Genomic DNA, 14,421 nt, shown 5'->3' on the forward strand with positions numbered 1-14,421 from the left:
GGAAGCACACTGGATGGCACCCTGCTACTGTCATTCCGCAGAGGCCACTGAATGGAAGATAGACTAAATACAGAACTCATCCACATATAGAGTATGGGTGACCAACGGTCTGGCAGAGGCCATAGGTCCACTAATAGTGATTAGAAAGAGGACACTTAATATGATGCCCTGTGGAACACAATTCTCCTGGGTCTGCAAAGAGCTGAGAACAGTGTGAATGGACTCTTAATGACTGGTGAGACAGGAACTGGCAAATAAAAAATCTGGAGGGGTCCCGTAAGACCGCACTCATGGAGTGTAAGGAGGATGTGATGGCACCAAGCTGTGTTGTGGGCCTTACGAAGATTGAATAAAACTGCAACTAGATGGCAGCACTGAGAAAAGGTCTGTTTAACTGCAGTTTCCAATCTAAGTACATGACTGGAGACTGTTCCTCGTGAAATCTAAACTGATAAGGAGATGAAAGGTCCCGAGATTCAAGGACCCAATTGAGCTGATGAGCCACCATCTGTTCTAGCAATTTGCAGGGGACACTGCTCAGGCTGCTTGGCCGGTAACTATCAAGGGACAGGCAGGGCACAGAAGGGGAGCGAGCTTCTGCAAGATCTGGAACCAAAAGACAGGGCAACTTTGCAGTGCACAGACTGTGTGTCCCACGCCTGTGTTGTGGTAGCAGGCCTTAAAAATGCAGGGAAGACAGGTCCCAGGAGCTAGCCTCATCACTGGCGAGTGCTGAATAATTGGGACACTTCTTCAGCCAGGGAAGGTGAGCAGTATGGGGAGGGGAGGGCATGGGAACTGGAAGTAAGGGTAGAGAACAGAGAGATGGGACTGGGCTAATGAAGAAGGGGAAAGGACATAACAGAGGAAAAAGTGGAAGTCATCAACACAGGGTGAAGTCAGTCATATTGTTGATGAGCCTCAGAGTAAGTTAAACAATTAACGGACCTATACTCCTGTATCTTATTTTCTTTCTTAAAAGCTGGGCAATCTAATGAGCGACGAGAATGACACTCATGACAATTAGCACACACTGGCGGTGGAAAAAAAAGGGGCTCCCCTCGTGGAGTGGGTGTCTTACATTCACGATGTAGAGGGTCAGCCATACATCACGAAGACGTGCCCGAAATGCAAGCAAAGAAAGCACCTCATGGGTGGCAAGGTGTACGGCTTCACATCACACTGATAACACACAAATGTGATTTTCTCCAGGAGGCAGTCTCCCTAAAAAGCCAGAATAAAAGTGCCAGTATTGGTGCTACTGTCTTTATGACCTTTCTGCAGACACCAAACAAAATGAACGCCCCATCTTTCCAGATTGCTCTGGAGTGAATCAGTTTGAAGGCTGGGGCCCCCATGAAAAATTACTCCCTGAACAATATTCGAAGATTGGTGAAGTGTAATGGACACCAGGATGTTACCAAGATGATGAAAAGCATGAAGGGCTGCAGATTGGGTGGCAGGAGAAGTTCTGATCAACAGGGAACCTGACTGCATCTTGCAGAGAGACTCCACTTTGTCAAATGTGTTTTCACTATTTTCTGCAAAAAGTAATGGCTTTGTGGCAGTGAAAGTGTCCCTCATCCATCCAAGTACATATGATGTAGTGAAGAAAGTGTTTCATTTTTAGAGCCAATTAGTGGCTGCCCCCATGGGCACCGCCACGCCACAGAACGAGCCATCTAGCATGGTGGCCATTGCCGGGAGTTTCAGTGCTCCAGAATGACAAGTGACCACTCTTAGGCCTACATGGGGAGGCAACAGCTCGGGTATCATAAGCATAATGCCTGAGTTGTCAGGGGGCTCAGCCAAATGGGTACGTAAACAGCCCCGCCACATAGACTGGCTACATGTGCTGGTGGCCAAGCAGGGCAGATTGGGGGGGGGGGGGGGGGAGAGAACTATGGCGGGGAAGGAAGTGGGGAGATGCTAGGGAGTGTGTTCTTCCCCAAATGGCTCACACTACAGAGAGAAAAATCAAGAAGTGGAGGTTCAACCCCAAAGGGGGACCAAAAATACCAAAAACAAAGGATGAAAAAGAAAAGGCAAAGGGAACACTACTGCAAGGAATATAGGAAACCAGTTGGATAGCCAGGTCAACATAAGTAAGAACACTGAGAAAGGGGAAGGAGGGGGAGGGGGGGCAGCAACAAAGGAATGAGTAAGTAGAGAGAGGTACACGAGGAAGAAAATGCCAGCCAGGAAAGAAAAATGGGATGCAATAGCTCATGGCCCTGTGGGCGTCAAACATTAACTCACAAAAGAACCGTGAGCTCCTTTGGGGCACTTCTAAGGAAAAGGCTGTAATTATCCTAAGTTGTGTACTGGCCAGAATTTTTTTGGTTGCAACTATGTGCCCCCTCAATGTCCTCCTGCTCAAATACTGTAGCATCACTACACTATCACAGAAGTTACGAAACTCATAAAACAACACTTCTACAACATACTTTATATCTTAAAAAAAAAACTCCCCTCCACCCCTCACACCGAAGAATGCGCCACCAAGAGATATAGTTAAGGCACTGGAATATCTTTTGGTTGGAGCAACGATCATATCACTGTATGCCCAAACATTTTATGCAAGGGTTGGGACCAAACAGTGAGGTAATCAGTCCCATCGGATTAGGGAAGGATGATGAAGGAAATCTGCCGTGCCCTTTCAAAGGAACCATCCCAGCAGGTGCCTGACGTGATTTACGGAAATCACGGAAAACCTGAATCAGGATGGCTGGACACAGGTTTGAACTGTCACCCTCCCAAATGCAAGCCTTGTGTGCTAACCACTGCACCACCTCACTTGCTAAAGTGAAAGTCATCAATGTATAAATCACATCGTCTGACAGTGCCCATACAACTTCTGTTTCATAATGACGTGACCACCCTAAAAATTTGGTGAAAATTAAATGTTCAATAAGATTTACAATGGTAACAAGTAACTGCACCTGAAGAAAACAGTGGCAGCATAATAACTTCTTGCATCACTTGAATTATTTGGATTCTCCCTCTCAGCTCCAAACAATCTGAATGTTTCAAGTGGACCCCGCTTTTGTCTCAGCAGCTACTTTGATTTAACTTTTTAGTAATTTGTTTGTTTTATGTTTCCTTTACTCACAACAGCCATTGTCTACATGTAGCTTCCAATGAAAGGACTACTGGTTATGAAACCTCAAGGCACGTTTGCGTTATAACTTCACATTTCTAACACTGTTTTCCAGTTTTTCCACTTTCAGTAAATTTACATGTAGAAATAAGTTGTTTTTCATTGTCAAGGTGATGTGCTCAGTCAGACCAAGTCAGCAATTTTGTTTTCATAGCAATGCAATGAGAAGTAACAGAATTTGAAACAAACAACTGAAAATTAAACTTCACTAACACTTTAAATGAATTATAATTTTGTCTGTGAAACTGTAGCTGTACTTACATGAAAATAATAAAATTAAGATATTTAGCAACCGATATAGTAGTGCCATGTGTATTAGGTACAAAAAATACATCTGTAAATTAATTATTAGCAAAAAAGCTTAATACCTCTTCATGAACTGAATTTACTCTGGTTCCTATAAATTAGCTGAGTGTTGTTGGCACACGAATGCCTTGCAAATACCTGCAGCAGGACAACTACTGGCAGATCAGTGGCTGGCCAAATGAAGGCAGGTGTGGCCATGTGGTCAAATGTTAGTTATTCTATTATGAATTGATTGTGGCAACAATTTCTAATGGCAGGTTTGACAAGCAGCAGAAATATACTTAAGGACAGCCAAGGGATATGATATGTGGTGAACAGAACTTGTGGTTATGTGCCCTAAGGGGTAGGACTATGAGGCAATTCCAATTACTGTTTGCACTTGCTACAACCTTCGGAAATGTGCTATCAGCAAGTACTATGTGCAGAGTTCGATATGCTCGGTGACCTGTAATGTATGTCGTGGTCACCATTCGGAATAAGAGTAAGTACTTACAGATGACATGCCAACATAAAAATTCCTGTATATAAGTGGAATACCATCCTCTTCCAAGATGAGCCTTTGTTAAGAATGTTCAACATGCTATTGATAAGCAGCAGCACTAGCTAAAATAGGACAAGGATGGAGGAAAAAATAAAAAAAAAAATCTGTAGATGTCTTACAGGAATCACTGTGGTTTCTACCCTGCATAATTTGGGCAAATCACCTCGTGCAAATATGAAGAGGGTTAGTATGAAATTTGAGCCCCACCCTCATTAAGAAAGAATCCAGTGTCATAAATGTAGAACAGTTTAAATGTAAATACTGCAGAACATATAAGATTTGTGACCAAGCAAGCAGTTTGGTTTCTAAGCAAAATGCACCAGTGAATCAAAATCCTCCATTCAGACATTTCATTGCACTGGCACCAATAGGCGAGATCATAAAGCAAAGATTAAAATACCATATTATCTCCTTGAACTAGATTTGCTGATGAACATTACATGGCAGTTTCACATTCAAGTGTTGTACATACACAAATTACATTAAAGGGGGAAAAGAGACTAAAGAACTGAAAACTAAGTTAAGTTGCTCTATAAATGAAAGAACTATAAGACCTGGTGAGAGACTTTTAAAATTCTAATATAATTACAACACTCTGCCAAAACACCACCCTGTTCCCATCAGCTAGTATGGCCCTGCATCACCGACTGATAAATAACAAGTTTGTTTAAGGTGGATCCCACTCAAAACATGTTATTGTTAAAGCAAACACAGACAAAAGAGCTACATCATCACAATGATTATATATTGATGGCATATCTGGCCAGGTACGCAATTAGACAATTTAAACAGAACATAGTACATCACTCATAATGAGCACACAAATGTAACACTGGAAGTGCTAAACAACACGTGACAACCAATGTCTCCTCTGCCACACTCTACGGTGGCTTGCAAAATACATATGTAGACATTAATCCTAGCACCACAAAGCTCCAGCTGCCTTTTGGTGACATACCAGGAGAGTAGCGAATTACATATTTAGCTTCTCCCATGCATTTTCACAGTCAATTTCTAAGTTAGTAATACTAGGATGGTTATGATGTGTGGGGATGCAGGGGCAGCTCATGAACAGATGAAGACACTTCTTGCCATGGTCAGCCATCTTCAGGCTGCTGCCTCAGAGCATAGTGGCAGCGAAGAACGTGGTGTACAGATTGGGACCCCTCTGGAGTCACTTATTTTGTCCAAATGCCGAGGCACACTGCCCAATGTAGGGGTCAGCCTTCACCACATGGTGAATGATGGGTTGTAAGGCGCTCGCATGACTTGAGGGGGAGAGTCAACGCGGAGGCTGCCTGTCTCTTCACCCATTCACAGTGGATGCTCCTTCAGCAGGGTGAGAACAGGCGTATAAGGACGGGGATTGCCAATTATCACGAGCTCCAAAGTTAGGTGCATTATTGAGCCTTTTATGGAAACAGCACCCAGCGGCAGAAAGATGTCCAATGTATGCTCAGTAGGTCCACAGGAGGGCCTTATCCAAGGTGTGGGGGTGGGCTTGCCTGTGACTAGTGCACGGTTCAGTTGCTTGCATGTTGTGGCTCATGTCAGCACCAATGACAATGTCGTTTGGCTTGTGAGGCGATCATCAGTTCCTACAGGTGATGGGTGGAAATGGTGACTACGGTGTGCAGTCATAGCTCGTGATTTGCAGTATCACGCTCAGTGTTGATTGGGGTATGGTTTGGAACTGAGTGGGAGGTCTCAACCAAACCCTCTGTTGATTCTGTGATGCTCTTGGCTACAGACTTTTGGACCTGCATTGCGGTGTTCAGGGATACCCTACACAAAGCAGCTATTTGTATAACAGATAGATGTGAGGAGCACGAGGGGTCTTTTTAGGCTAGGCAGTAGTTTGAGGTCCTCTGATGAACTTTACCAGTCAGTACGCAGAGAGCAAAATCATAGGAAGTAAAGACATTTTTACTATCAAAATTTTAAAAGTGAATTGTCAAAGTATTAATACCAAAGTTCCTGTATTTACTGCCGACAATAAAAGTTATCGCACTCAAATTACTTTTGGAACTGAAAGCTGACTGAAACATGAAGTAGAAAGATCCAAAATATTTAGCGAGCCATGGAATGTATATTGGAGAGACATCTGATGCCGTACGAACTGCAGAGTTCACTGCAATCGACAAAAATATTTTGTCAATTGAGGTCAAAACTGAGTAACTGTGAAGTTACCTGGACCAAAGTAACAGGTCTAGGTGAGCTTTAATTGGTGGATGTTTTTTACCGGCCACATGATTCCACTGTGACAGTTTTAGAACCGTTCAAAGCAAGTAGTGTGGAATTACCTAGATTATGCAGTATTAATTGGAGGCAACACTGACCTACTGAGTATAGACTAGAATGACTGTGGATTCATTGCAGATAATACAGGTGGAAGGCAGTCTTGTGAAGCAGTTTTGCACATTTTTCCAAAAACTGACTTGAGCAGCCCAAATGCAATAGAAATATTTTAGATTATTACATGAGGAGAACATTGATTAGTTCTTGGCAAATGTGGTTCATAATACTGCTAGCAGCTGAAACAGAGGCACGAGTATTCAAATACAAAGATATGCAAACAGGAAGAATACGGCACTGTGGTCGGCAACGCCTATATAAGACAACAAATGTATGGCACAATTTTTACATTGGTTACTGCTGCTACAATGGCAGGTGATCAAGATTTAAATGAATTTGAATGTATTGTTATAGTCGGCGGACAAGCGATGGGACACAGCATCGCCAAGGTAGTGATTAAGTGGGGATTTTCCCATACGACCATTTCATGAGTGTACTGTGAATATCAGGAATCCAGTAAAACATCAAATCTCCAACATCACTGTGGCCAGAAAAAGAACCTGCCAATGTTGGGACCAACAATGACTGAAGAGAAACGTTCAATGTGACAGATGTGCAACCCTTCCACAAATTGCTGCAGATTTAAATGCTGGGCTATCACCAAGTCTCAGCATGTGAACCCTTCAACTAAACATCAAAATGGGCTTTCGGAACCGAAGGTCTGCTCGTGTACCCATGATGACTGCATGACAGAAAGCTTTACAGCTCGCCTGGGCCCATCAACACCAACATCGGACTGTTGATGACTAGAAACATGTTGCCTGGTCGGACAAGTCTTGCTTCAAATTGTATTGAGCGTATGGAGACAACCTCATGAATCCTTTCACCCTGCATGTCAGCAGGGGACTGTTCAAGCTGGTAGAGGTTCTGTAATGGCGTGGCGCATGTGCAGTTGGAGTGATATGGGACCCCTGATATGCATACATATGACTGACAGTTGACACGTACATAAGCATACTGTCTGATCAGCTGCATCCTTGCATGTTCATTGTGCAATCTGAAGGACTTCGCCAATTATAGCACAACAGTGCAACACCACACATGTCCATAATTGTTACAGAGCCACTCCCAGAACACTCTTCTGAGTTTAAACACTTCCGCTGGCCACCAGACTCCCACGAAATGAACATTACTAGGCATATTTGGGATGCCTTGCAATGTGCTGTTCACAGGAGATCTCCATCCCCTCATACTCTTACGGATTTATGGACAGTCCTGCAGGCTTCATACTCTTATGGATTTATGGACAGTCCTGCAGGATTCATGGTGTCAATTTTCTTCAGCACTACTTCAGACATCAGACGAGTCCATGCCACATTGTGTTGGGGCACTTCTGCGTGCTGGCGGAGGCTCTACACGATATTAAGCAGGTGTACAAACTTATTTGGCTCTTCAGTTTATAATGCTAGATAGCTCCTATCCAGATTGACTACACTGCGTCACTGCATAGATGGAGTCCCGGTTCATAACAATAGAAAACTAGGGAAGAACGTATATACAGTGTGAAACTTCCTGGCAGATTAAAACTGTGTGCCGTACTGAGACTCGAACTCGGGACCTTTGCCTTTCGCGGACAAGTGCTCTACCGAATGAGCTACCCAAGCACAACTCAAGCCCCGTCCTCAAAGCTTTACTTCTGCCAGTAAAGCTGTGAGGACGGAGCACGAGTCGTGCTTGGGTAGCTCAGTTGGTAGAGCACTTGCCCGCGAAAGGCAAAGGTCCTGAGTTCGAGTCTAGGTCCGGCACACAATTTTAATCTGCCAGGAAGTTTCATATCAGCGCACACTCCGCTGCAGAGAGAAAATCTCGTTCTGGGTACATACAGTGTGTTTCACATTTCATGATAAACACTTCTAGAGATTGTAGAGGTGGCTTAGCATATCAAGTATTATATAGGAAACCCTGTCTGGAAAAGAACAGGTCTTAAGTTATAAGTGAAAACCGTTGTGCTACCTCTCACAGGGAACACTTGCACTGGTACTGTTGTTGCTAAGATTGTAGGGCAGGCAATTTTTAGAGGTGGTAATATGGACGAAAACAAGAAGAAATGTCCAGTAAACAGGGGCTCTAAAAAGCATACTTTAAGAGCTATGAGCACTTGTTCAACAGAGGCGATGTGTTTCACAGTAGCGAAAATGAACAAGTTCTCATAGCTCCTCAGCTACGCATTTGCAGCTACACATTTTAGAGTGCATGTTTGCTGCACATTTTTTCCTAGTTGTTGTCCATACTACCACATCTGAAAGTTGTCTACCGTACAGTCTTAGCAACAACATTACTTGTACACATATTCCACTGTCAGTGGTATGATATCAGAACCTTTTCATTTATAATTTTGAAACACTTGAAACAAGTACAGCCTCACATTGATACATTTATCCTTCTCCATAATCCTAGAAAATTTGTACTGTCATCAGGAATCACCCTGTATATACATACATTTACATGTGCCGGTGTCGATGACTGACACCCTGCAGTGTCGTTGGATGATGTTTCCCGGCACGGGTCCCTACGTAATACTTGATCTACTAAGTCCCCTCTAAAAGCTCTAGAAGTGTATAACGTGTATTGTTAAACACCCTGTATACACAGTTAAGTAATACAAAAGATGCACACATACACTGAATAGCATTTACAATAAGTCTTGCAGGAACTATTTAGTTTGATCATGTGTTAGGTTACTGGATGTTTTCCAACAATAATTCCTGAAATTCATTATGATTCTCTGACGATGGCCCAAATTTTATACTCAAATGCAACAGTTATGATTAGGTGACTTATCAAAATGGTTTCATTATTTTGCAGCATTCATGCATATCACAAATTTTTAATGTCAAAGAACAGAAAACAAACCTTCTAGTAGCCCTGTGTTTAATTCACGCAGACCACTTCCTCGAATGCCACGATGGTTAGTGGTCCGTGAGAAATGTTTGTGGCTCGGAGCGGATGACATTTTAACAGTTTATAAACAATACACTCAATATAAAATACTGTCACACGACAAAAAAATTATATAGCTCCTTAAGCAAAAAACTTAAGGAAATAAACTTTATGTCAAAAAATTGTCACTGTAAAATCACTGAAATCACATCCGCTGAATCAATAAAGTGTTCAGCTGTTCACGTAAGTTCATCAGAGATGCCGGTGTCAGTCTCCAGGATCAGATTTCCTCCATCCAATATACAAGTTTTTCTTTTCACTGTAGGAAATCATCCCATTAAAATGACAGATGTATGAAATCCGACACATTCCGAGTACTCTGAAAAAAAAAAGAAAACACAATGTAAATGATTTTAAACATAAATGTTACTAAAAATTGTAACATTCTAAGCATGCTATGTCATTTGTTTCTACTATGAGTGACATGAATTTCAAGATGTGGGATTACAACACAATTTGTAAACAAGATTGGTAGTAATACAAATATAAATTTGTTATAGAGAAAATGTTCTATTAATATAAACACTTATTTCTTTGAGTATCTGTGTGCAAGGATTTTTTGCATTACTCTTCCCTGAAAGAACACAAATTTCAGCCTTGTCTTGGTACAAATGCAGGTGTAACAGTAATCATGGTCAGCTGTTATGAAATGGACAAAAATGCATAGAATACCAGTTCATAAAGTGTGCTGATTTAGTTGACACATAGCACCACTAAATGAAAAGTTATATCAGTCTAATATTCAGAAGCAAACATACAAAGTGAAAGAATTACATCTGGTTGCAGGTGCATTTGTAACGCGTGGTGGGAATAACAGTAACATTATAAAATTTCAATCAATTTCTAAGTAGGCCTAACAGATTAGTCTTCAGAAATTATAGATTAACAAGAAATGGGTCAGATAATTTTTGCTGTCCAGCTGAATATGGAACTTCATGTTACAAAACAATAAAGAACGGATATCCCTCCTCAATTTCCATGCCTTATATTGCCGAATAGTGAAAACCTGAATATACAGATACTATCACCAACACAGTAAAAAGCCAGTGACGAAAAAAACAGCATGTGTTGTCATGCATTAGTTACATATATCCGTGCATGTTCTACACAACACCGGTAATATCATGGTGGGGAAAAAAAATTCTATTAAATTACTCACGCACAAGGAACGGCATGTTTCACTGAGTACACGCGACAAAAAATAGAATTCTGTATTTCCCAGAAAATATTTACATTGCAAGATTCTAACAGAACACCTAGGGGCACTACATGGAACCGGGTTAATGATACACCAACAGTTTTTACTAAACTATGCGTTACAAGGAATATAGCAGACGTGCGGTATTACACAAAAGAATGCGACAGTGTACACCACGGTTACCGAATTTGGTCGGAAAATTATATTTCTCAATTGCCGTACAACACGTATACGTCGTAAAGTGGTAACAATCAGCACAAACAGAAGCAGACTGTGTTCCTAGTTGTAATAATGCCATAATACAAAAGTTTCGATGCCCGAGCACATGTTCAACCTCAGTGGTTTTCGTTATATTTGGTGTACAATGCAGGTCTCGTATTTTTTTGGTGTGAATGCTGCAGCCGACTGTACACGGAAATATTTTAAATTCTATCACTTTTCATCCCTCCGTCCTTTATTTCTTCTAATGGTCAAGCAATCGCTAGTATGTAATTCAATACAGCTAAACTTCCTTACTGTTTTCCTGTTTTCTTTAGAACTGCATACTTATAGCACGGCGTCAATACGAACAACAGCGTTCACAGATATATTTGCTAACTGCATCCACATTGTATTCACTTAACACTTTGACAACACATAACCGCAACCACAACCGCACCACGCTCCCAACTGCTACCGAATACGGACAGCTGTTGAAATAATTCTCGCTCCCTAGTCTGCAAAGCAAAGAGTATGGCGTACAGAGATATCACTTCACTGCTGAATGACAGAGAGCGACACATTGTTGTCTTCTTTTTGCAGACACACACACGGGATTGGAATCTCACAGCATAACATATTAGACTGTGGGTATCTGTTGTCATTATGTGTGCTGTTGGCTCTGCTACTATACCAATCTCTTGTAAATTGACGCCAGGCAAAAGCCTGAAGCAACTATAGTAAAACTTAAATCTAGTAGCGATTTACCATCCATAATTTTGTAACTGCAACCAGTTAACGTTTAAACGACACTTTGTTAACAAAATAACTGTATAGAGACGTGATGCAGTGAACTGTAATCAGCAACACTTTCGTTTTAACGAAAGCACTTATCAATATACGATCGCTGTTGGCGCCACACGTACACGCGCCTGCACAACTAGCACCAGCAGTGTTTCCACGCGCTGCCGTCAGATTTCACTGCCGCACATGCGTCGCAGCATCAGAGATCGGAGCGGTTTTGCCTTGCGTGCAGAATGAACTTAGTACTAGTGCTGAAAATATGTGAAATAGGAAGAAGATGAAGCAGAATACTGAGCTGTTGGTATATTTGTAGTTGCTGTTAAAGCTTAACAGCCTAGAGCTCGCTATACACAGGGTTAGAAAAAAATAATCAGGCATTGTATACATCTGCACATACAGTGTATCAGTATCGAAAGAATACATTCCTTAGGGAAATATAAATACGCTTGGTGACTAGGTCATACATATAATGTGTCTTAAATAGAGACCACTTGGGAAATAGCCACTATTTTCAATAGTTGTCACAACGACAACTAGACTCACCGAGCGAGATGGCGCAGTGGTTAACACACTGCACTTGTTTTCGGGAGGGCAACGGTTGAAATCCGCGTCAGGCCATCCTGATTCAGGATTTTCGTGATTTCCCTAAATCGCTTCAGGCAAATGCCGCTGTGGTTCTTTTGAAAGGGCACGGCAGACGTCCTTCCCCATCCTTCTCTAACCCGATGGGAACCGATGTCCTCGCTGTTTAGCCCCCTCGCCTCCCCCTTCCCCCCCCAAAAAAAATCAACCAACGACTAGGCTCCTATATCAATATTACAGCAACTACTACATATATTAGTAGGTCCCATGACCATTTCCACTTCCTTGATTTTACTGCTACGCTAGCTGATACTAATATTAGTGGGTCACAGAACTAATGACATCAATAACAACTACTATTGATAATTATGCTACTAATACCAATACCATACTGCTACTTCTACCCATGGGGGTCCGTACGGGGGAACAATGGAGGGGGGGGGGGGGGGGACTTGAGCGCTCCCTGGAATCTGATCATCAATCCTCTGGAAGATAATAAGTTTTTTTGTTGCACCAATAAAATTTATTTCTTGAAGCAAGACACGCCTTGAAATTGAGCAAATCATTTCTTTAACAATGGCAATTCTAGTCCCTCCTCCCCCCCCCCCCCCCACACACACAAATAAATTTCTGCGGGTGCTAATGCTAATATCCAATTAGTATCCTTTTTGATACTGATACGTGTTTGGGCACCGACCTTGAAAGTATAGCTGAGTAAAGCATTGGCTAGTTTCATTACACTTGCATTCTCTTCCGTTTTAATCTGAGAAAGGCTGACGCACTTTATTGTTACTTGATTAGTTTCACTGCACGTTATGTGGAGTTGAATCAGGAACCGTCTGAAGCTTCAACTAGCTATTCCACGTACTCCCAAAGAGAAAAAGAATTCCATGTCAGCTACAGCCCAAAGGCTATAAAACTCTCGGTTCTATCAGTTCTCTAGTGCTATAGAACTGCAGGAATTTCGAAGGAATCAAGAGCAGCTAGAAGCAGATTGTAGGTGTAGGTCGGCCATGAGGCGATCTCGACTAGCGCAATAGTAGAGCACTGCACGGAAGTCTGGTGTCTGGGTTCGAGTCCCATTGCGGTACTTGTTACATGTAATCAACGTGTTATTACTTTTTTCCAATGACGATTCTGACAGTAGGATACCAGTTATCAACAAGTTTTGAAACCTATGACTGGTTTCCCACACATAATATTCTGTTGTACGACAGACAAGTTATACACACACCAAAAAAAGTTTTGCATCACCTCGGCTCCGAGAGTTCCGGAACCTGTACAGACAATTAGAACAGAGATCAACATAAACATCATTTCAGCCCTTTTTATTGCTTATGAAAACCACACATTGCATGTTGTACCACCATACAGCGAGGCCTTCAGAGGTGGTGGTCCAGATTGCTGTACACACCGGTACCTCTAATACCCAGTAGCACGTCCTCTTGCACTGATGCATGCCTGTATTCGTCGTGGCATACTATTCACAAGTTCATCAAGACACTGTTGGTCTCTTCAACGGCGGTTCGGCGTAGATCACTCGGAATGGTTCGTGGATCACATCGCCCATAAACAGCCCTTTTCAATCTATCCCAGGTATGTTCCATAGGGTTCATGTGTTGAGAACATGCTGGCCACTCTAGTCGAGAGATGTTGTTATCCTGAAAGAAGTCACTCACAAGATGTGCACGATGAGGGCGCGAATTGTCGTCCATGAAGACGAATACCTCGCCAATATGCTGCCGATATGGTTGCACTATCGGTCGGAGGATGGCATTCACGTACCGTACAGCCGTTACGGCGCCTTCCATGACCACCAGTGGCGTACGTCGGCCCAACATAACGCCACTCCAAAACATCAGGGAGCCTCCACCTTGCTGCACGCGCTGGACAGTGTGGCTAAGGAGTTCAGCCTGACCAGGTTGGCTCCAAACATGTCTGCGACGATTGTCTGGTTGAAGGCATATGCTACAGTCATTGGTGAAGAGAACGTGACGCCAATCCTGAGAGGTCCGTTCGGTATATTTTTGGGCCCATCTGTACTGCGGTGCATGGTGTCGTGGTTTCAAAGATGGGACTCACCATGGACATCGGGAGTGAAGTTGCGCATTATGCAGCCTATTGCGCACAGTTTGAGTCGTAATACGACGTCCTATGGCTGCACGAAAAGCATTATTCAACATGGTGGCGTTGCTGTCAGGGTTCCTCCGAGCCATAATCTGTAGATAGCGGTCATCCATTGCAGTAGTAGCCATTGGGTGGCCTGAGCGAGGCATGTCATCGACAGTTCCTGACTCTCTGTATCTCCTCCATGTCCGAACAACATCGCTTTGGTTC

At 42.7% G+C, this 14,421-nt stretch overlaps 1 protein-coding gene across 1 annotated transcript in view; it reads right to left on the reverse strand.

Moving 5' to 3' along the window:
* LOC126183243 (polyamine-transporting ATPase 13A3) overlaps positions 1–11,201 on the reverse strand; it is a 187,666-nt gene extending 176,465 nt beyond the window's left edge. The window contains exons 1-2 of the mRNA XM_049925038.1: positions 11,017–11,201; positions 9,216–9,621 (exon numbers count right to left, since the gene is read on the reverse strand). Of these exons, the coding sequence (XP_049780995.1) occupies positions 9,216–9,315 (100 nt within the window). The 5' untranslated portion in view covers positions 9,316–9,621; positions 11,017–11,201. The remainder of the gene's footprint in view (positions 1–9,215; positions 9,622–11,016) is intronic.
* Between the last annotated feature and the right edge of the window lie 3,220 nt (positions 11,202–14,421).

This window comes from Schistocerca cancellata, chromosome 4 (assembly GCF_023864275.1).
Source record: "Schistocerca cancellata isolate TAMUIC-IGC-003103 chromosome 4, iqSchCanc2.1, whole genome shotgun sequence".
Classification (NCBI taxonomy): Eukaryota; Metazoa; Arthropoda; class Insecta; order Orthoptera; family Acrididae; genus Schistocerca; species Schistocerca cancellata.